This window comes from Charadrius vociferus, unplaced genomic scaffold, assembly GCF_000708025.1.
Source record: "Charadrius vociferus isolate BGI_N301 unplaced genomic scaffold, ASM70802v2 scaffold54, whole genome shotgun sequence".
In the NCBI taxonomy this organism is placed as follows: Eukaryota; Metazoa; Chordata; class Aves; order Charadriiformes; family Charadriidae; genus Charadrius; species Charadrius vociferus.
The window spans coordinates 3702147-3725403 of record NW_009648350.1 but is presented as its reverse complement, the minus strand read 5'-3'; the positions used below and the strand labels follow the sequence as shown (position 1 = coordinate 3725403).

Below are 23257 nucleotides of genomic sequence, written 5' to 3'. Positions count from 1 at the left end.
TGTGATTCTTAAAGCACACAAACTACGCTTTCGTAGCTCTCATCGCTAGGACTTACCTCAATGTGATTTTTACCAATTCTGAATCAAGATCCATATCTTCATATTTTTATTACCCAGAATCTTTAAAGTTAAAAAAAAAAAATCAACTAAATCAAGAAGAGCAAATAAGCAGGACTGCAGGCTATTTTATTACCTTCTGTGCAAGAAATATCCATTGTATCTTCTACTCCATAGGTTCAGTCTGTTAAGTAAATAATGAAAATGAAATTAGCTATTTTAGCTTAGAGGAAAAAAATACCATTACGAGCACCAGTGTTTGCACTCAAAGCCATCTAGCTGTTTAGTTACTTTATGTTAATCTTATCTTTAGTAGAACGCTAAAGGTGAACACTATCGGCATCAATTTCAACTCCAGTATCAGTTTTTATGGATTAAGCAATATTGTCTTACTATTTCACGAAACTTTTTCCTTTTTAGATGATCTTTCTTTACTTTAGATAAGTGTGCTCAGAGTTTGGAACATACCCTAATCATACCACACTAACTGTATAAATCCACCTCCTGAAATTTAGCAGAGTCCCCTTGAAAACCTCCCTATCATACGGATTGAAAGAGGACATTCACTAGAAATACTGGACCAAGTTCTTTTGATGTATCACAGGATAATTGCAATATACAAACAGCGTGATTTAACTAACAGATACTGCAGGCAGATGAAGGATTGTTTATTAGATACTGTAGGCAGATCAGGGATCATTTATTTTGCTAGCACACTATCTATACACAGTGTGCTAAACTTTAAAGAGAGCTCATCTCCCTGCATTTTCCAGAAATCCTTATCAGTAATATTTAATCTTCTGTTCTGACACACTCTATGCCTGCAGCCACGCATGCTGCAACTTTATCTGTAAGGTTGTAGATAATCTTCAAATAACCACAATAATTGCATTTGAAAGCACTAGAAATCACTACAGCACAATTTCTCAGTATAATTTGCTGACAGTAACTTTTAAGCAGCACACATTTAAATAGTTGTCTTGCCGCTAAGCTGCATCGACATTTTGGCCAGCAGTTGAGAGTGGACAATGCTGTGAGCAACAGCACACGTAGCTGCGTGATGCCAAGTTCTTAATGATTTTCTATGAGCTGAGCACAGTTTGCAAAGCATGAGCACTAACTGTTCAAAGGGTGAGAGCAGGCAAACATCCAGTAAGAGAGCAAAGCCCACGTTACAGATCACAGATTTTATCAGAAATATTTGGTGTCCACAGCAAAAGGTTATATTCTGGAAACATGAAACACACACTACAGCTATTCAACTTTACTGATCCGTGTTCATTTTATCTTGCCACGAGACTTCCTTTCTACTGTCTTCTTTGGCTGGAATAAAAGAAACCGATTTTCCTTTTTAATCAATTAATTTTTGTTTGAATGAACAGAGTAAGTCAAAATGATTTGGTTGCATGTCATAGTTTCTCCTGTGTATTCTTCCATCTCTACCTCTAACAAAAGTCATAATCAAAGAGTCCTTTCCTATTATTGGGGATCCAAATTCAAGAAAGCTTGTGCCCATTAGTTATTTGTTGCCTTTTTTCTTTCAAAAGTAAAAACATTGCAAATTACCTTACTTTTGATAGGCTACTTATACTTACATTCTAAATAAACTTCTGGGATGGGAAATCGAGTAGAAATCTAAAGTAAAGCAAGTGGAAATGCACAATTCTGGAGGCAGAGCGCCCCTAAAAATGCTTTCTCTCCCAATTCTGCAGTGCTATACTCCTGTATATGCAGAATTGAAAAAAAAAAAAAACCCAAATCTTTTTCTACTTAGCTTTACTTGAACACACCCTGAGACAGTAACAGTGATGAGCCACTTCCTGTTTTTCTATCAAATCACAGAGAGCACTTTACATGGCATTTAGACATTTACCAGCAATTACACAACCTACAAAACCTGGTATTTTTATGACCCTAGTTGAGCAGCTCTTACCCAAGAAAACAAAACCAACTGCTACATGTTCTGCTTATTTCATATAAAATATTTCATTTAAGCACTAAAATACAAATACTTTTGTTATTTCTCTGATAAAGGTGAATTAAATTATTTGTTCCTTGTCTAGAACATCTGCTTTGATTTTTCATGGCTGGATTAGTAGAGCTTAAATCTGCAAGGCGATGGAAGTGAGAGTTAATTGCACTACCCACTGGAGAGGAAAAAAAACCCCAAAACCCAAACAACCCACACAGAGAGAAGCCCTTCAGGCTACTCCAGAAGTAGCTTGGGAGCGCTCCAACAGGCAGCTCCATGAAACAAGTCCCTCTTGTCTGCTCTGTCACCTCCAGGAGCCAGAGAAGAGCTGCCTAGCAGCAAGGGATGCCATCTTCCAAACTGAACTCCCATGTCCCTAACCAGGCTAGCGGTTACAGCCCCAAACTTTTCCATCACATCTCCACGAGGAAAGGGCATTTGGTTGGAAGTACACCTCCCACACACGCACAGAGGAGCTGGGGGAAGGTATCAAGAAACCCTGCAGTTTGAGAGCCCCATGATAAGGATTCTGCTTTTTCAACCGCTGTTGCAAAGGTTAGGTCCCTTAGGTAGCTGATGACAATTAACAGCATTTGAAGGGTAGTAGATTATGAATTCTCAGTAAAACCTGAAGTTCAGTAGCTCACTTATTATTCAATCAACACACTACCACTATCTGCTGCTGAACTGGATTTGTTTGTTTTGTCTGATTATTTCTTTTTAAAAATATCTCATGAAATACCTCGGCTCTCTACTATACCGGCTTTAAACCTCTCCTTATGCAAGGAAAGATAAAGCTTCTCTACAAATAACAAACTTTGCAGTTTGGGCTACACAAAAGACAGTCAAACTTTCCTTGAGTTTCACAGCAATATTCAGCCAGCTCAGGCTTACAAGCACCGTACTGTTAACATTGGTGTTACACAGACACTCCAAAGAGGGTTGGGACTGCTGAGTGCAAGAACAGTGGAGATTTCAATCTCATGGACAAGCTGTTCTCCTACAATCTCTAGTCAGCTGTTCTATGATAACACAGAATCAAATTTATGAAGAAGTGGTTTATAAAGACTGGTTGCATACTGACTTGCTGCTACATCCGCAAAAAGGAAAACTAATCCAATACTGTACCTGTGGCACTTCTTTAAGAAAGTCAGGAAGCTGAAATTCACCTTTATAGACCTGCAAAAACAAAAAACAATATCCTACTGAAAGCCAGCATTCACTACTGTTCGAAATGCTAAAGAGCTTGTGGGAGGGTGGGAATTCTTTCGGGTTATTAACATCCAATAATGCTAAAACACATTACCTAAACTGAGCACAATCTATTTGTAAAAGCAAGTTTTATTGACGAGGCTTGGCTGTCTGAAATAGTCAGTCCCAGACTTGCTCTGCACTCAACACTCTAACCTTGTTTGCATTAAAATGGTAAAACTCATATTGCATTTCAAGCTGGCTCAAATTATTAATTAAGTCCTGTGTAATCCATTCGCTATGCTTTTAGAAAAAGATTTTTAACAGGATGATTAAATACAGTAGGAGTGAGTTGCTACAATACATACTTTTTTTGAAGTTTATCTATAACAAATCTGTTGCTTCACATTTTAGCACCTTCAATAAATTGATTTCCCTTTGGGCTTAATTACAATTCACAATTAAAAGTTTCTCTGTTTAAAGTGTTTCAAAAGAGCTACCTGTCGGAACTGATATAACAGCCAGGAAGCATTCAGTTCTCAAACATTTATATTTTACAGTTAAGAAACTTGACAAATGTCACATAATATAACATTTTCTGATGTGTCACAGTATTTATTATGTACAAAATATATATAATGCACACAAACAAAAGTATCACACTTGAACAACTGATCCCATCTTACTATGCTGTCAAAGGAAAGTTCTGTTAGTTTTGAGTTAGTTCATGGAGACTGTGTGACTACAAAGTGTGAAAATGGTAACCACTTAGGTTTCAGCATTGTTAAAATGGTCAACACAAGGAGCATCAGCATCTTCTCCTACCCTATTTTACACATATCTACCCCTTTATTCTACATATGCAACTGGTGTAATTTTCAGGTACCAGGAAATGTCTGTACATTTGCTTTAATCCTTAAAGATACACAGCACCATTATAGTAGGTACAGACACATTACTGGCAATTTTCCCCACGTAATCTGTGTCAGACCTTGAGTCAGTTAGCAAACACACTGCCTGAGATCAGACACCCAACTCCTTCCCCCACAGGCTGTAACCACACATCTGAAATCACCAGCTCCTGGAGGGAGAATGCAGAGTGGGATAAGACTTAAGATCTCCTTTATTATTTTCATACCATTATTTGCTTTTCAGGTACAGAAATGTAAAAAGAAAAAACCAAAACAGTGGGATAATTCTTTCCTGTTTGGACTAGATGATCATTGTAGGTCCCTTCCAACTGGAATAGTCTATTCTATACTAATATATGGATAGACTGAATAGCTTCATATATAAGTACAGAAGAGCTTCACTTACTAGTAGGGCTGTCACAAGGTTACAGTCAGCAACTCTTACAATAATGAATTTCTACAACTGTAGCCTCATTACCAGCCTGGCTTCATGAGAAGTTGTCATTACCACATTTTCCAATCTTTTAGAGCATAATATTAATTCTGAAACAACGCTGTTCGGAGAAAGAGCAAGCAATAAATATCCTCAAACATACCAACAGCCACACCAAACAAGAGTTTCCACTATCTGCCAATTAGGAAATAAATTGGCAACATATTGTCTTCTCTCCAGAGAGGCTTCTTAAAAGCCTTTTGCTTCTGAGATTAAACCAGAATACATTCCAAAGGGTGAAAAAAAGGTTCTGTTTTTTGTTTTTTTTTTTCCAAAATGAAATATACTTGGAGTATTACCATCCTCTCTACTGAGCCAAAAAGACCAAACACCCTAGTGTCACAAGTTCTTTGTAGTCTTGTGTAGCGGTAATCATATAAAAATGAAATGCCACAAAGCTCCTTAGAAAAATTCTATAAAGCCATAAAATGGAAATGGGTCTAATTTAAAGCCTCACTCAGAGTTGCACCCCCTGGTTTACAAACTACATCAAAGGAAGAAGATTCGGGAAGTCAAGGGATGCTCATTAACAATATCCATTTTCTCAGCTTTCCTATGAATAGATGACCAGAACACAAAGACGTACTCATTTTGTCGATACACTGCAGTGCACTCGGACTGCAGCTGAGTCAGCTCAGAATTTCCTGCCCATAAGACGCCTCACCCCACAACAGCCCCAGAGCATTAAACCGTGACTCATGTGGAGTGGACTTCGGAGCTGGCAGTTCTCATCGCTCCTTATCACTAGGCTAAACATATCCAAACAACAAGGCTTCACTAAGTCCCAACATGAGAGCAGGAATTATTATACACATACAGCGCAGAACTCTGTTCCCTCCGATATTCCATCTTTTAGGTAAAATTGACATTCAAAATGATAGGCACAGCTCTCATTTATATTCAGCCAGGGGGTACTATAATTTCCATGGAAACCTTAATGAAAGCCACACTGGTCAAAAATTCATTGTGTGGCTTACTAGAGCCTAGATATACTATAAATATTTATAAATGAAGGAGAGTATTTCATATTTTCAGCTTTTAACCAAGCCATTAAAATGCAGGCTGTGTTCTAGAGAGCAGAAATATAAGTTACAAATCAACAATATTATCACATCAAAAAAATGTGACGGAACAACCTACCTAGGCAAGGTTTACAAGAAAAAAAACAGTATCTTTTATTAGACTTGTGCTGACATTAGAAGAAACAGACAGGTTTCACCTTTTCTGGCAAACCACTACAGTCATTATCTGGGAATTCTTAAAACCAGTTAAGACTGATGATGGTGGTACATTGTGACTGATTCAGAACCAGAGTGACCAAAACCACGTTTGTCTCTGGAACCCTCCTTCTTTCCTTCTCCTGCAATTACAAATTGGTCTAATTTTTATATTCTATATCTGTATGTATGTCTGCTTTAAAGGCTTTCCCATTGTAATGCCCTCTGTAGGAACAGCATTTACTCCTAATAAGCATCTAACAGCAGATAGTCAAGGGTATTCATCCATCAGCAATATTAAGAAAAATGACACTAATGTCATAGCCTGGAAAGATAAGAAAATGTTTCAGGGGCATTTGATATTATACTCACATGAATATCACAATTTACACACCACAATTTACAAAGGCAAATCTAACCAGTGACAGGCCCAAGAAGATCAGTTTTAACACACAAGCGTGCCTACTTTTGGTTCAGAACTGACGTTATCTAGAACACTGGTTTTGTCAAGATTGAGTCTGCATAGAAACTGGTTTAAAGTAGTTCCAAAAACAGTAAGTGGTCCCTTTTGAATCCAAACCCAGGGACCAACTGCAATCCAGAAATTCTAAGAACAATGACTCCATCTGCAGCCAAAGAAATTAAGAGGTTTCAGATTCAAAATTCTTTACTGACCAATTTCTAAGTCTAAAACACATCATTCAGAGAGTGGCAGAAGCAGGACATTGGAATGATTTCCAGTCTAAGCAAGAATTCAGTAAAACTGAGCAGAAATGGTGTTTACCATTTTTGAGGGAATTATTTTGCAAGTCCAAATGGATTTCCAAAAGAGGGGGAATCTGAAGTCTGTGTTAGTTTGTTGTTCAGTGTTGGCAGTATTCAAGCTGTTCTATTAAAAACAAAACCAAACCACACTCTTATAGCCAAACTGAATGCATATTATACTCAAAAAGAGACCAGAAAACAAGTTTCACATCCAGTTGTCTGAGAAAACCCTTAGAAACACACAAGGAAAACTTAAGAACAGAAGTGTAACTCAGAAGTGTAACCTGTAATTCATCTTTATCGAAGATTAAAGCACTCCTTTTCACCCACTTTCAAGCCTGTTTTACAAAGAGTCACATTTTATTTGGTCAGTTCCAGTACACAGAGATAATGGGTCTTTTTGTCTAAAAGTTAGCCTGCAATTAAGTGTACTTGGGCTTGGCAGATTTTCAAAACATCAAAGTTGCAGAGTACAAGGCTATCGATGTTTCATTGTCAAAGGAAAAAAAAAAAAGGAACACTGGTGAAAATAGAACAGAGCCCCTTTCTAGAAACAATCCTTTATTGCACAGTACATGGGGGTACCCTCATCTTGCTCTTTCAGACTTTCCTTAACTTTTAAGGTAGCTTACAAAGTTTACACAATTCTTCACCTCTTTGTTTGAGCTGCCAAGAAAGGGGACATCCGAGATGTAAACATTTATCCAGTAGGAACATCAGAGAGAGCAAGATTTTAGACAGGCCTATGAACATCTGCCAAAAAGCACTTTGCAACCATACTTAATTTTGTAGTTTGTTTGTTAATAACTCTGTACATCTTAGTAATCATATATATGCATAGTTGGTTAAAAAAAAAATATTAGCACGTCTGGAAAAAAAACAACGCAGTTGGGAATCCACATGCTGGAAGAAACACCCACTAAAGAGGGTATTAAATTTAAAGGACACTGAGAAAGTCTATGCTGTTGGTGGTCACAAGACAGATGAAATAAAACCCCCATTTTTTTTGTTCTAAATATCAGAGAAAATGCCCACAAAGCCAAATGCCTTTATGCTTAAGTTAACCAGCATAAAGAAAGATGCAAGGCCTTAAGTGGCCTGTCGTTACAGCATACCTTCACAATTACACGTCTTGGACAGCACAAGTAATTATTCTCATGCATTAGTATAAATATACTTCGCACTCTTTATCATAGATTGTATTTGAGGTTTTAAAGACAGAAACAAAGTCTTGAAATCATGATTGCCATGGACATCTCAGCTCTTAACAGCAGGAGACATTTCCCCACAATTTAAAACAGGCATGAAAACAGGAGTTAGTAGAACTCTGTTTTTCCCTCTAGATGTTACTGCAGAAAATACCATCAACAGAACATAAACCAGAGATAGATAACAGCTTTCGGATGTGATTAGAAGCCGCCACACGTATTTAAACAGTCATGATGAAAACCATAGCTTTTTCTATGGAGTTCTGTACACTTCCGTCTCTCGATCTCTCCAGGGCAAAGAACGTAACTTCATGAAGAAGTTAAAAGAAGTGACTGGAATATGTATTCCAAGCATATAAATTCATTTAGTGGGAAGTATGTGCCAAAGAAAATCTGATGTAATATGTTACAGATGTGAGAGGAAACCACTTAGCCAATCATAACAATAAGCCAGTTTCTACTGGGCATAAGTCAGTCTTGCAGTTACGAGCTGTTCTCCACTTGTGGTATATTCTGTTTAACTGCTGACATACACTTTTACACAAACTCACAATATTGATAAGGACATACCAGACACTCCTCTAATGTGGAGTGATTCTACTTTTGTAATTCGTTATATGGTAATTGGGCTACAAGTTCACACAGCTTAATTATTTGCATTTTCTGCATCATTTGCAGATGAAAACTCCTTTTAGTTACAGGATGTTATTTTTGTTTTATGTTCAGGATGTAAAATTTGTTAAAACTCTAGGGGTAAAAAAAGTAGTCAGTTATGCATCTGTAAGGAAGGGACCCTTGCAATCATTATAACAAAAAGAACAGACCAGCAGACTTACAAGAAAAACACAAGATAGCACAATTCTGTAGTCACTGAGTAACTAAAGGTTGCCTCTCGAGGAGGTCATATGCAGAGAGATCTGCTGAGTAGGGCAACATTCAGACCTTGTTCTCTCTGCTCTGCATTCCTTAACTGAGACAAGATAAAATGTCATAAAAGATAACATTATCTATTTTATGTTAGACCTGACAAACAAAAAGTTAATGGCTTTGTTACTGAAAACATCAGAAAAATCTGTTACACTCATGTTAGATTTGTATTTCACCAGTGCAGATACCATCAGAGATGTCTTAGTTCATAACATCACAGAATGGAATCACAGAACGGTCAGGGTTAGAAGGGACCAATGTAAGAGGAGATGAAGTTAGCTTCACTCTGTTACCTCCTAAAACAAAACCGGAACCAAGATGACAGAGTATAAACACTGCTCACATCTTACTATTTTTGTACTGTATTACAGGAGCACGGAAAACCAACCTAACCATTTTGGTGTCCTAGGCAGGCAACAAAGTGAAAAATCCTAATTTAGCAGAGAGCATTGTTTTCCTTGCATTACTTATAAGCACATAGAAATTCTAATTCAAGCACTGCACTTCAGCTGGTGAGAATCATCATTTTGTTTCCAGACTGAAGAAAAAAAAAAATTTGACCTGTACATATGGCAAGTCACCAGCAGGGGGACAGAAAAGGAGAAAAGAGGAAAAAAGAAAAACAGGAACAGAGCTTAACTGCTTAGACAGTATAGGGGAAGCTAATATTTTGCACCACACTAGCCATTCCTTTCCATTTTTCTCCAGTACTAGCCCTTTCTTTAGGCACCCTCACACTGTTGGTTCTTACCTTCAGGACTAACAGCAGCAGCTTTGAAATTGCTGAACTGAATTGTTAAATCTAATTTGTAGTCTTTTCCAAGAAGTGAAGATTTTGTTCAGTGCAGTTAGTGCAGTGTAGTATAAATGCAGTTCTAGAAGCAGCATTTAAGCACATTTTAGAACAAAGACATTATGCAGTCTGGAGTCTTTTTAAATTATCTTCTACAACTGGGCAATACACAGACTTCTAATCATAAAATACTCACCTGTCTGCATTCAAAAGAGGTTTTCTAGCTATGAGTATGTTTTGTATCCGGACCAAGTTTTCATATTTTCATTCCACTCATCTTTATGATTTTGTATGTACAGCATAAAAATGCTTTCAGTCATACAAAACAAGAATTCTCCATAACAACAAGAAGTGATTTGTTTATTTTTTAACGTATCTGATAGCAATGAACTAGATGACACAGTGTTCTTCCATCTTTAGGTGGAGTTACAATCTCCCCTGCCAGTAATTTCAGTGGTGTTGAGCTTCCACCCTGTTGTTCCAACTGCCACAATCAATTTAAGCCAGCGTTACATAAGCCCCAGAAAACTGAAAAAATTCCCCCCCCTCAAAACCACACAAAAAAAAAATCCATCCTTTCCACTTACTATTGCTTTCTGTTTGCCAGACAGCACTTCATCTGAAGTGCTAGCTCATGCCATTTTAAGTGGACTAACAAACGACAGTATTGGAGTAGCAAGTGTCACATAATTCAACATTATTTCAAGTTAGTCACTCTAAGGGGGGTTACTATACTAACCTGCCATTTTAAGTGGACTAACAAACGACGACAGTATTGGAGTAGCAAGTGTCAGATAATTCAACATTATTTCAAGTTAGTTACTCTAAGGGGGGTTACTATACTAACAAAATACAGTTCTGCTTTAGTTGCCTAAACTTTATAGGTTTTCAATGAATGAAATTCAAATTCTGTGTTACGTTTAAAGTTCTCGGAGACCACAAACAGAAATATAATAGAACAGCTTCCAAACACAAAGTGAAGCAATAAGTGGTTACATGCAAGATTTATATATATTCTTATTATGTACTGAAGACTAACTTTGGGAAGATTTTATCTGGACAGCTTTGCCTCCAACAATATACCCAGTACAAAAGTCTGCAAAAGACTATCCCAGGTGAAGGAATTTAAAAAGACAGCAAGAACAGAAGTAGCGCTACAGTAATTTAAAAATTCACCAGCTAAGAGTATCCAATAACACACTTAACTTGCCAGGTGCTGGTTCCTAAAGGCTGGAAAAATCTAGATCAAGATACTTTATTTATTTATTTTTAAATGCCCTCTTCTCCAAGCTGCAGCAGCAAGGAAGAAATTAGCATAGGTTTATGGAAGAGACAGGGAAACCCACAGGGCAGCATATGCTATCCCTGATGGGCAAAAACTAACACATCACAGTTCCCTCTCTCTCCCCATCTCTCTCCTTCCCTCCCCAAGCTACTTTTCTGAAACACCTTAAAATGTTTTGAAATATCCGTCCCCATCTCCAAATAAAAACAAAATCAAGCTGTGGGGAAAACAAAACAAAGCATTTTTCAGAAGTGAGTCAGCTCCCACTGATCACCAACCAGCACATTAGTTGTTTCAAAACTTACTTGGTTTAAGGCCAAGCCCAGTGGCCAGCACTTTGGCAACTTACTATGCAAGACGCACGATGGCCGGGAAGCCTGGCACTTGGATAGATACGAGCCTGCTGCCTTGAGAATTAGGTAAGCCAAACAGCAAACTGGTCTGGGAGTTGGGAAGCCTTAAATCGTGAAACCCTAGGAAGTCAGGACATCGACGTTTCCATAGTCACAGAGAAAGACAGAGGACCCAGTGGCCAGGCAGGGGTTTGCTGGGAACCAGCAGGAGGAAACAAAGCAGAGTGACTGGGGAGGAATTCAAGCTGCCCAAATGCAAACCCGAATACTGATTTGAGCCATCGTCTGAAATGGCTCCTTGGGGTACAACATTTTGAAAGGCTTATGTTTCTCCATTTTTGAAAGGAATATTGTAAATTTTGAAGTTTAGCCTTTCACTTTTTGGGATTTTAGTCTTAATTCAGGACATCTCCCTCATTTTACCTATGCAAATCATAAATGCAAAAGTAATTTTGTTAAAAAACAAGTGACTAGGAAAATATATATTGAGTACTACATAAATAACAAAATTGAAATGCTATCTTGGGCTGTACGTAAAAATATTAAATTAAAATAGCAGTCAAAATACTAACAAGTGTTCCATATGCTTGCGATATTTGAATCAACTATAACAAGCAACCTCCAGTTTTTCACAGCTGTGTTTAACATTAGTAAACAAACTAATTATGCTTCAAAGCAAACTTGTGAAAAAGCCTCAATACACTTTAGCCTTTTAAATTAGGCTTTTTTTTTTAATGTATGCTTGCAGCTTTGTTTATTACCTGAATTTCCCTCTTGCATTTTGAACTGAGATAGATTTCAAGCAGCCACCCAACAGTAAGCAACTGAAATCCATACAATTTTTGTAACTCAGACGGAGCTTAATATGCACAGGCAGAGGCCTCAGAAAGGCCACCATACTGTAAAAGCTTATTGAAATTGTATTAGTAAGAGATAACCAACCTTAAATTATTGTACTACAATACAAATTTGGACCCAAGTCACTGTTTTATAGTATGTACATTTAAGTGCATGAGGACTTTGCTTTCAAGGCTCCATGAAACAGTATTGAACACTTCTTTTTCTTTTAAAGGGGTTGAATTCAGTGCAGAAAAGTTTGTTTGTGAGCGTTTTAAAACAGTAAGTACCGGGAAGCCTATGAAATGCTAACCACTACCCCTACCAGAAAAGGTGGGTTACCTTTTCCATGCTGAGCTAACAACCATTAAAATAGTCAACCTGCCATCCTTTGGTCAACTGCTTAATGAAAGTTTCCCAGGGAGAGCTTCTAAAAAGAAATAATGCGAAAATGTTTAGAGACTTCACAAAAAGCAATTTTTTTTCCATGTTTCACTTGCTTCCTCAGGTCCATCAGCATACCAACCCGGTTCTTTTTAATATCGGAAGGCTAATAGAAGACAGTCCTTTTAAATTGTTTAATTCAATTTTTCCAATGATTACTTTGCTGCAGCAGCAAGTCACCTTCTTTTAATAAACAGAAGTAAAGAGTTAATTATTCTTATTTCAAACAATGGTAATGAGCTTTTCAATGGATACCTCCAGGGATAAACAGTTGTATAGCCTAACTACTCAAATTCCAATAACATTAAATTCAGACTAAAATCCTTAAGTTTAGGTTAATCAGCACCAGACCTTCCTCCCTTCCTCCATCTTTTGTTTGTTCTACAAAGGACAGCAAAGAATTAGAAAAATCTGACATTTTTATCATCTTGGGCCATTTTCCATGGCTCACTTTTCAAACTCTACCAAGCATTTGCAGTGTGGTTTTGTGACAGAGCTTCTGCCAAATGTCATGTATAAAAAGCTGAGCTTATCAATCAAGTTTGATGCCCAGGTGAGAAAGATAGCTTTTTCCATTACTAAGTAGTTCCCCAACTATCTGGATGATTCTCAAGCAGATCAGCTACGTACACCAAAGAACACAGCTCAAGCCCGGGGTTGGGGTAAAGGAACACGAACCAAATTGAAGACAAATAGCAGGAACCAGACTTTCAGTGCTTGAGGTCCCCCACACTTCTTTCTTCTTCCACCCACAGCAAGGAAAGTATCAAAAAGGTATTAGAAACAAACTTGAACAAAACACAAGACTCTTCTGCTCTATAGCTCACATCCATTTGGTCAATAATTAAACACACAAAAATGCCTTACCCTCCTTGTGTTTTCCACAACTTTTTGATCTGGCTTTCCATAATTTGGTGGATTGGCATACGGATCATAGCCCAGTTTTGCTAGCATGGGTGCAATCACAGGCATATCCTGCAGAACATCAGCAGGTATCTTCCCAACCCACTTTGACAGTGCTTCCACATTGACTGGCTTGATTACTTGGTCAGTAGATCTTTCAACCCTGTGGAGGGAGAAAGAAAGGTTATATTTTGCATTCCAACCAAGAATTGCTTCTTTACCAGGATTAAGACCTTTAGCTTATTTTGTTTGGGGTTCCCCCCCCCTCAATTTTTCATGTTTCTACAGAGCTTATGGGAAGTGAAGTTTTACTACATAAGGCTAAAAGGAGAATTAACTAGCACAACATTCATGCGTACTTTCTGGTTTAGGCTTTCATGCAGAACATACTGAAACAAGTTCTTCACATAAAGACTGCAGTGAAAGCCAAAGAGCTGTTAAGTGAAAAGTATGCACACACCTACATATAAAGCTGTTTTCCCACTGGCATATTCCCACGTTTGCTGTTTCATTGTATAAATGCTTTTGAAAGTTGTATTCTAAATTAAAATCCATGTGCCATTTATTCCTGCCCCCCCCATGCTGTGACTAAACTTTTTTCTTAAACAAAAGACACCTCTATGGAAATGACAGAAAGCTACAGACTGCAATAATATTTTTCATAATCATTCCTTTTACTGAATGTTTGGTCATTACACAGTTCTTAAAGGCAAGTGCATAATCGTAGCAGCATCCTATGTACTGTATATAGAAAATAGTTGATTTGTTGCTCATTTAATCAACAGCCCTAAAGTAATTTTCATTCTGTCACCCTAGTTTTGTTGTGTGTTTTTGTTGTTGTTGTTTTTCTCAAGGGAAGAAATCTGGCATCACTTTGTTTTCCCACATTTCTTGCTTCTTTTAAATTAGAAGACACATACAACTTCTTTACTGTGTTTATTTCTGAAACAGGCTAGCAGGACTCAGAACAGACCGAGTAATTTAAAACTCTGAGTTTTTACTCAAGAGTAATTTAAATTTTTTTTTTTTCCTCTGAACTCAAAGAGTTCACATGCATTCTGGATGTCAAGATTTATCTTTCTTTTAAGGCAGATTAAAAACCAGCTCTATATATACAATTTGCCTAAAGGAATATTTGCATCTACACTGCAATACTATAAGGTATGCCACTGTATCAGTAGTTCCTGCTGGCTGGCTATACCTGCCTCAAACCTGATGCTGAGCATACAGCTGTCACATCCACTTGCAGTCGTCATCCTTCCCAGGCCTTATTTACATCATAAAGAATTTTAATTTCAAAAAGTTCTACTGCCCAGAAAACAAAATTGTTATACTTGAAACTAACAGGACTAACACCTGTACCTCATCTACCCAAGATAAAGAATGAGAACACTGAGATTCAAATTAATTTTTAAGCAGCTAATTCTTCAGTTATACAGCAGGCATAATATAAGAAAACATCTTCTGAGAAAAATAAATGGCAGTTTCCTGAAATAATACGGATAGTTTCCAAGTCCAGAAGCCTAAACTAAAGACAAATTGCTCTCAAGACTGGCATCAGCAACTTACAAGAGGAAAAAGTTTGATTACCGTTATCTAGTTAACCTCATGAGTCCAAGAAGAGGTTGAAGAATCCTTGCACAGCAGACAAACATTAAATCAATAGCAAGAGGCATCCCATTTAGATGCACACTGTACTATGCAATGAAAGCCTTAAATTACAAGCTATGCATGTACGTCTGCCAGTCATTAACTCAATTTGATCTTAACACCAGTCTTACCTTATTACTCTTTTTCACTTGTCATCATAACTAAAATTCTTCCGGGACAGAGGAAGGAAGTTAGTCATACAACGCTGGAAGGTCAGTAATCTAAGTACTTTAAACACAATCAACAAAGAACAAACCAGACAGGGAAATAGTCACCCACGGGGAAAGCATCTTGGCAAGCAGGGACTTCACAGATTGCTGCAAAAGGTATTGAATGGAAGCTGATGAGTAAGCACGTGACAAACAAAAAAAACCCTGTATGACAACCTCCAGAATTTTCAGCTTTACTCTCTTCAACCATTTTCAGTAGCTCAAACCAAAGGCAGGAACTCAGAATGGGATTTGGGGACCAGGGAGTTGCGACAGAATTTCAGCCTTCCCAAAAGCTATTGGCTTGAGATCACAAGTCTGTATAGCAAACTAAAGAGTCTGGGCATTGCCTTTTTCATCCTTGTAATTAGAAGATGAGCATCTGACTTCACATCAAGTTAGCAAGAAAATCGCTGTTAAGAGCTGAGTTTCAGAAGCTCAAAGCAGCAAGGCAGACGACAACGCACCACAGAGTCAGGAGTCCGTAGAACCACGCTGGCTGGGACCCTCGAGAAAAATTTATCACTAGGTGTTTGAAAAGTTTTACAGTCCTCTCCCTCTCAGACAGAGCCAGCCAAACCCAAAATCCCTTCACCAAACCTGCAGATTGATTCGACCATTTAAAATAAGGGTGATCTGTGACAGCGAGGTAATGGGCTTGGCTAATAGCTCATTGGAACCCCAAAACAAGGGGTGCTATACATCAATTAGCACCTAAATTAGTACACATATGCATACCTCTTCCTTTAGTAAAAGCATGTGTTTTGCCCCACTGTCATTTTAGGTTTTGGTAACAATAAGCTCAGCATGAAACATTGCCTGGTGATTAACAGCTGGCAGAGATAAGCAGGGAACTACATTTAGCTGCTCCCAGGCACCAATTCAGAAATGTACTATACTACATTTGGTCTTCTGTGTAAATCCTTTTCTATCCTTTCAGTTAAGGTGGGAAGAAAAGTAAAACACAATTTGTGGGAACGAGTCTTCAGACCCAAGTATGGGGGAAGACAGTTTGGGGACAGGAGGAAAGAAACACCCGAAAAAATAAACAGAGCAAAACAAGGAAACATACCGGGTCTTGGCAAATTTGATTATGTACACACATGGCAAATGCCGCCTGGGCAGTGCTTCCAGGCTCCACTGCAAAACCGCAGGAACAGTTTCAGCTTTGAAAGCAGCTGGTAGCATGGAACACAGGACTAACCCCAAGAATCAAACGAAAGGTATGTATTAAAAATAGTATATTCTGAAGTAATTTTGCCTAGACAGCTATTTTCATAATAAGCCTAATAAAAATTGTTATAAAAGAGTTGATGTTTCTTTGCATCAGTGGTCACCACAGCTGTTTTCAGTTAGGAGGCAAATGCCAGAGCTACATTAACAATACTAGTTATAGCATGTAGTCCAGCCATAATACATTCCTTGAACAGCCACGTTGGCAGTTACTTCAAACCACAGAAGGTTTCCCGCTACTACAAATGCTGCGATGTGCATCCTTAAAACCCTTGCAGAGTTTCTGCTTGCAGCTGGATAAAAAACAAAATAAGGGGTGAAAATACTAAGTAAAATGGAACAACAGTGAGGCTAGGGCTGCAGGAGCAATAGAAAAAGCAGGGATTACTAAGCAAATGCAGAGAAAAGAGTAAGGCAGCCAACAGTTTCCTCAAATCACGCAGCCAGGGGAACAGACGAAGTCAGAATCTTAAATACAAACTGTCTAGTATCTAATATTGCTATTAACAGACTATTGCATAAGGGTTTCTGAGACTGGAAGAAGAAAAATGGAATCAGCTCACTGCCTGAGGAATTCCGCAAGCCATTGGGTGGCTAGATCATCTCTGGAAGAGAAACAGCCTGCACATACAATTTAACTCTGTATACAACTGAAAATAAAATGCCTTACCCTGACCTAGAGGGTCATTCATTTGAGACAAGTTTCATTTGACATAATTAATTTCTATTTCAGATGAGTTAAAAATATATTCCTAAACATTCACTTTCTGTTACCAGGTAATAACATCATTATAAAGATCCTTTACCAATACCGAGATCTGCTTCTCAAACTGTTTTAAAATATTTCAAGACAACAAACACATCAGATTTCTTTTGAAAAACCCTCCAACAGTTAAAACACATCGAGGCATCTTATGCTGGACCTGACCTGAGCAGGCATCTGCCTCTGAAGCGGATGCTGAGCCTGTCTGAAAAATCTGAAAGTCTTAATGGTGAGTAGAAGATGATTGAAACAGGTTTCTCCGTGCAATTACTTAAGTCTTTACACAGTATCACAGCCTTTGCGGATTGTAATAGCAGTTCATTCTTTGACTTCAGAGGTTTTCTACCCTACCTAATACCTAGCTGATGAATGAGGAAATAATTTTATCTAGATCTTCATACTCTCCCTACTATGCTACAGAGGCTAGGCCTATGTGTTGGTAAGTTTTAAAGGCACATCACATTTCAATACAGATTATTTGATACTTGCGATCATCTCCTCCTGCCAGTAAAAAAAAAGTAATATAATTTGAGTGTTCTGATTTTAATATATATTATGAAACAGCCTGAAGCACTTGGTACCAGGCACGCGGTAAATTAAAGCTCTGTGAGAACACAGAGTTGCAATAGACAGCAGTGTTTTGAATTTCCTTAGATTATCACTGAAGTGATCTTCAGCCCCATCCTTCGGAAAAATCAGGTGGGAGAAAGCTACTAATCAGAACATGAAGCCCCACTGCTCGACTCTTTGTTTCAGCTGAAAGAAGACAGTATCCACACTGTCAAGTAAAAAGCACTCTCCAGTGAGCCCAAAGAGAAATTCTAAGTCATAAGAGAACAACGTTGATTAGAACCTGACCCAGAACGTAACAGCCACGCACATCTGAGGCCGTAAAGAATTTTGGTGCAACTGAGAACAAGCCAAATTCAATTGGACAGAAGGAAAACTAAGCCTAGTGCAAGGTGTATGTTGTTCAGCTGTCAAAATTTGCTAAGCTGTGGCAGACTAATGTTCTCAGTAAACTACCTAGCAAACATCTTTTCAAATGGTCATTTTTCTGGGCAGTTACCCCCTGCTCTGGGCAAGGAACCCCAGACAGGCAGCCATCCCCGGCCACAGCACTCTGCTGCACACGAGAGGGCAGTGAGGAGCTGGGGATGCCAAAAGCAGGAGGCTTTAACTGGTACACAGAAATCAGATTGGGGAATCTCAAGCTCCCCCTGCACCATTTCAATTAGTATCATATATATATATACATACACAAAACAGCCATCTAAGAGAATTTCATATTCACTGTTTTTTCTGCAGCCCTCAAAAGACTGAGTCACTGAAATCATTATCAAATTATAAAGGTCTCTTGCAACTGAGAAACAAATCTCACCACCTATTTCAAGGGTATTTGATTAGATAAAAAACACCATAGACATAACACTAATAACCCTGTTCTTTTTCCACTATTGCCAGAGCCTTCTGAAATAATAATCACTTTCACATATCATCTCATGAGAGATAATAAAAGCATGAAGAACTCAGCGGACAGATTGAATTGAGGGTCACAAGAACACTTTCATACTTGTTTGTCTTAAATTTGAAAGTTTGATTCAAAAACAAACACAAAGCCACATTTTACTTTCAACAATCCATTTTCTTAATTTTTAGAGACATGAACAAGTATTCTCAACTTCTCACATCCCATTCCACCAGATTTAGCATGAAGTATTACTGGAAACCGTATGAATTCAGTAAGGCTACTGAGTTTTATAGCATAGGGGTCCATTAATTTTAAAAATGCTAATCTGGAATCTGTAAGGTAGTAATACTTTACTAGAAATGGCATTATGCATAGTTATTTTTCAGGGCACTTAGAACTTGGCAGCCACCTATTTATATCAGTAAAAGTAAGTTTACTCCCCCTTCAGCTGCCACTGTGAAGCAGTAATGTAATACAGGTAACTAAAGAGAAGTTCACATGCAGGTACAGCTTGCAGAGAAGTACAACAGTATACTGCTTCAGGTGAACATTATCAGAACGCTTCAATCTGCTAATGAACAATAGGAAAAAAAGGGTTGAGATGCCTTCTTCATAGCTCTGTGAATACAGTTGTGGTGGCCATATTTCTTCAGTGGGAATGGTGATGTGAAACCTCCGTATTGTAAATCTGTAAATTTTCTAAGTTCTCTCTGTAGCTGCTGACTAATAATTCTGTTATTTGCTTTAAATCATATTCCGCAACAATATATTAGAAAATCCACACAGTCACTTCCATAGGCATTAAACAAAAAACCCTCCCAATTTTTCTCTCTCAAAACTGTAGTTTTTAAAAAAATGGAATCACGCTGTATTCAACAGTTTGACATGTCTCTACCCAGCCCACGCTGCTTGCTGTGCAAGGTGCCTCTGTTATGCAGCAGCACTTGGCCAGTGATGAATATTCAAAAAACAGAAGCCAAGGAATTTAACTGGGCATGCCTTGCTGCTGGAATAAGGCTTTTTAATCAGTATTTTAGAAACTTAAACAAGACAATCTGGTAGATGCACCTGCCACAGCAAAAACAGGAAGAGAGATTCAAACATTTACATCTTTTCCCCCCCTCAATGTAAAGACCAGCCAGCTCCCATATTTCAGTAGTTCAGCTGTAAATAGTGGCAAAGAAACAAGAGTAGTTTAACTGGACAATTAACTTACCCCCCCCAATACCAATTTAGGTTTTCTAAGCAGAGCTGGATTTTGGTTTCTGGAAGTAGCTAAATGAGGTGCACATATGGCATGAAAAGAATACTGAGAGATTTGCTTACAACAAGGTTAATTTTATTCAAAATACTTGTGCTTTCGAGAGCACATGCCAACAGAGAGGCACGCCAATTCTGCTTTCTATTTTGTTGGAACAGTTTCTCAAGTTTCCTGGAAGAGTATGTTCTTGGCAAATATAGCTCGAAGGCCATTCTTGCATTGACAACAATACTTAAGTTCCTGAAATCAAAGGGGTGATCTTGCTAGGATGAATAACATTAGTCTAGATAAAACAGTCCAGCTTTATTTTGGGGCACAGAGAAAAACAAAGTTATACTGGAAGTAAGGCTGATACTAGAGATCCAAATTCAAGTTAGACTGACCAATTAGATGTTCATTCATATGCTCCGTACACTTGTTAGCGGGATAACTGTTTAGCAGGAGCAATCTGAGATTGCAAATTGTTAGTTAACAATGATTCTTGTTTTCCAGATAATATGCATCATAAATCAGCTTCCCAAGACATCATTAGCTACCTAAAAACTGAAACCAAGTTATGACTAGTCTTTTATACACAAAACGTACTATTTTACCTCTTAGACCAATACAAGGTAAAGGAGGAACACTCATACTCACTTCGAAAGGGAAACACCCCCTGCTTTTCCAATCATTTCTTCATGGTGCAGCACTGCTTGGTTCCATGGGATGCGAAGAAACTTTAAGAGAGTTCTCATCCATCTTTCAGGATGCAATACCAGTTGTTCATAATGTACCAGCATACATTTTTCAAAACCAACCTCCATACACTGGTTATACATAGTTTCTATAGCACGATTCCACTTGGTCAAGCAGTCTCTGTAGCTGTTAAGGTCAAACCCAGCTATTGTGACTTTTCTAGATATCATGGAATGCACAGATGCACGACCATCCCGTACCATTAGAAGAAATTTGGCATTGGGGAAAATTCTAGCAAGATAAGTTAAGGATTTTAAAGCAAAAGGATCTTTGTTACACAAATATGGAGCAGGCTCCCCATGCTTCACAATGATTTCCAATAAAAACGCTTGCATGGCTGAGTCCAGAACCTCATCTGTGACTCCAGCTTCATCCAGTCGGATCTTCTCTTTGCTTGATCTAGCCCACATCTGCTTAACTGCCAGAATTCGCGGGATTACCCTTGTCTCTTCTCCACATCGAATATCCGGATGGGCATCAAGCATGGCACGCATTAAGGTGGTGCCACTCCGAGGTACTCCTCCAATAAATATTAAAGGCATGTCTTTGTTGTAAGCAAAGGTTTTGTTTGCATTTACATTGGAAGCAGTTCTTACTGTGCTTCTCACACTTTCCATCCTCACAGGCTGGCTGCGTTCTTCTATTCGGTGGTGACACTCCATAGCGTGTTGGCCCAAGTAAAAAACAGTCACTGAACTGATCACCAGACATGCCAATAGCAAGTTCTGTTTGAGTTTTCCAACCATTTTGATAAAGACTGTCACTTCAGAATAAAGAAACCTTCTATTTCAAATTATCTTCTAGTTCACATGTCATGGGAATCCTAATCCAAAATAAATTAAGGTCTGGCAAGGGGGGGAAAAAAAAAGAATAGTATTTTAGAACTTTGTTAAGAAATACTGTGATAAATCAACAACAGAAATACCTGACAGCGCTAAATAAAACTATTATCTGAGTGTTGTGTTAAGACCAGTAAATGCAAAGTCTAAACACACTGTCCCATAATGAAAAGCCTTTTTGTTTATCCATAGAAGCAACACAAAACATAACAAAATACATAACTAAAATTTCTGTTTTCATAGAAGTTTTCTGGTACCTTTTAACAACATATTTGAAAGAATTCTGCCACTGGATAGCTACTGTTAAACTTTACATTCAAGCAAAGACATCATTTATATGGGACTCTAAACATTAAAAAAAAGTAATTATTAAGAAACCACTTTTCTTTTCTTGAGCTTTTACAGCAAAAGACCAAAAAATTGCCTCTCTGAGCTTTATATGGGACTCTAAACATTAAAAAAAGTAATTATTAAGAAACCACTCTTCTTTTCTTGAGCTTTTACAGAAAAAGACCAAAAAATTACCTCTCTGAGCCAGAGTCACCGAGATAAAACAAATGAACAAGACACCCCACACAAATCACATTAGAAATCATGTAAGAATTGAAGTATAAGAATAACTCTGGCTTGCTGAACAGACGATAGCAGTATCCCACTCATTGTCACATTTTCACGTAACTACATTATCTCCTGTTTTGCTTGAAATGCTCTATTTCCTTCACAGGATACGAGATGATAGTAAAAGATGTTTCACAGTTACCTATCAACACTGACAGTGTCCAATTTTTGATGAACGCCTTTAAGCAATGAAGAAAAATAGTTTGCAGGAAGTAAGGGAAACTTCAATTTTTACTTCAAGGGAAGTTTGATTAAAGAAGCATATAGTCATTAAAGACTACAAACACAATCCAGGATTAAAGTTGACTAAGATCAAAACTAAGATCAGTCTCGATTTAAGTAACAGCAACAACAACAAAAAAAAAAAATCAACCCACACTGACTTAAAATTTTTCATCCATCCCAGTATCCAGATAATCCAAAGTAGGATATACAAAAGAATACTAATGATTTCATCCAAACTTCCTTCTTAATTGTTTTCTTTACCTAAAATTTGACTTTTAGAGATATTTCTCTCAAAAATCCCCACCCAAACTCAGCAGAACCATAATCATTCACTATTCCATTGATTAAAAAACACAAAAAACATCAACCCTCCCCACATCTTATGCAGTTTTGCACTCCAGAGACATGTTAGCTGAAATACTAAAAAAATTGCATAAATTAGGAAGAAAGAAAAATAGCTCCTGTTCTCAATCAGCACCCTGGGGCAGGGGGTGGGGTGTGTGGAGTTAAAAGCCTTGCATAATTTTGAGTCATGTAATAAAGCACTGCCAAAATAAAGTATATACTGCATTCTACCTTCAAATGAGAAGGTCTGGATTTCTTTTAAGCAGTGCTGGTAAGCTTGGTCTTTCTTTTATTCTCTTCATCTAGATAACTCTCTGGTTTTGCTGGTATGACAGCAAGAGTCTTCCCACTCCAAGATAAAACATAACACTTCAGAGTTAAGATTCTGAATATACGGTTACTACACAGAAAGGTTTATGGTAGAACTCATGTATCAAATCAAAAGTCAACTGATGGTAACTGTGAGATAACTATGCTTTATAAAGCATCGTGGCAGCCCACATTAACGAAGTTTACAGTTACAGTCATTTCATATTTATAGCACAGCACTGA

At 37.9% G+C, this 23257-nt stretch overlaps 1 protein-coding gene across 1 annotated transcript; it reads right to left on the bottom strand.

The window, feature by feature from the left end:
• Window positions 1–223: 223 nt before the first annotated feature.
• On the bottom strand, window positions 224–21424 carry TPST1 (tyrosylprotein sulfotransferase 1). Its single transcript, XM_009885154.1, has 4 exons — window positions 20580–21424; window positions 13321–13519; window positions 3158–3208; window positions 224–241 (listed from the first exon to the last, which is right to left on the bottom strand). The coding sequence occupies exons 1-4, from the start codon at window positions 21422–21424 to the stop codon at window positions 224–226; spliced, it is 1113 nt and encodes a 370-aa protein (XP_009883456.1).
• Between the last annotated feature and the right edge of the window lie 1833 nt (window positions 21425–23257).

What these genes read in the sequence shown, in the direction of transcription:
- TPST1 (XM_009885154.1), bottom strand. Translation starts at nt 21,424, where the DNA reads ATGGTTGGAAAACTCAAACAGAACTTGCTATTGGCATGTCTGGTGATC. An exon ending in GGGGGTGTTTCCCTTTCGAA is followed by an intron (nt 13,520 to 20,579) that starts GTGAGTATGAGT and finishes CTCCCTCCACAG; the next exon opens with GGTTGAAAGATCTACTGACC. An exon ending in TTGTGGAAAACACAAGGAGG is followed by an intron (nt 3,209 to 13,320) that starts GTAAGGCATTTT and finishes TTGTTTTTGCAG; the next exon opens with GTCTATAAAGGTGAATTTCA.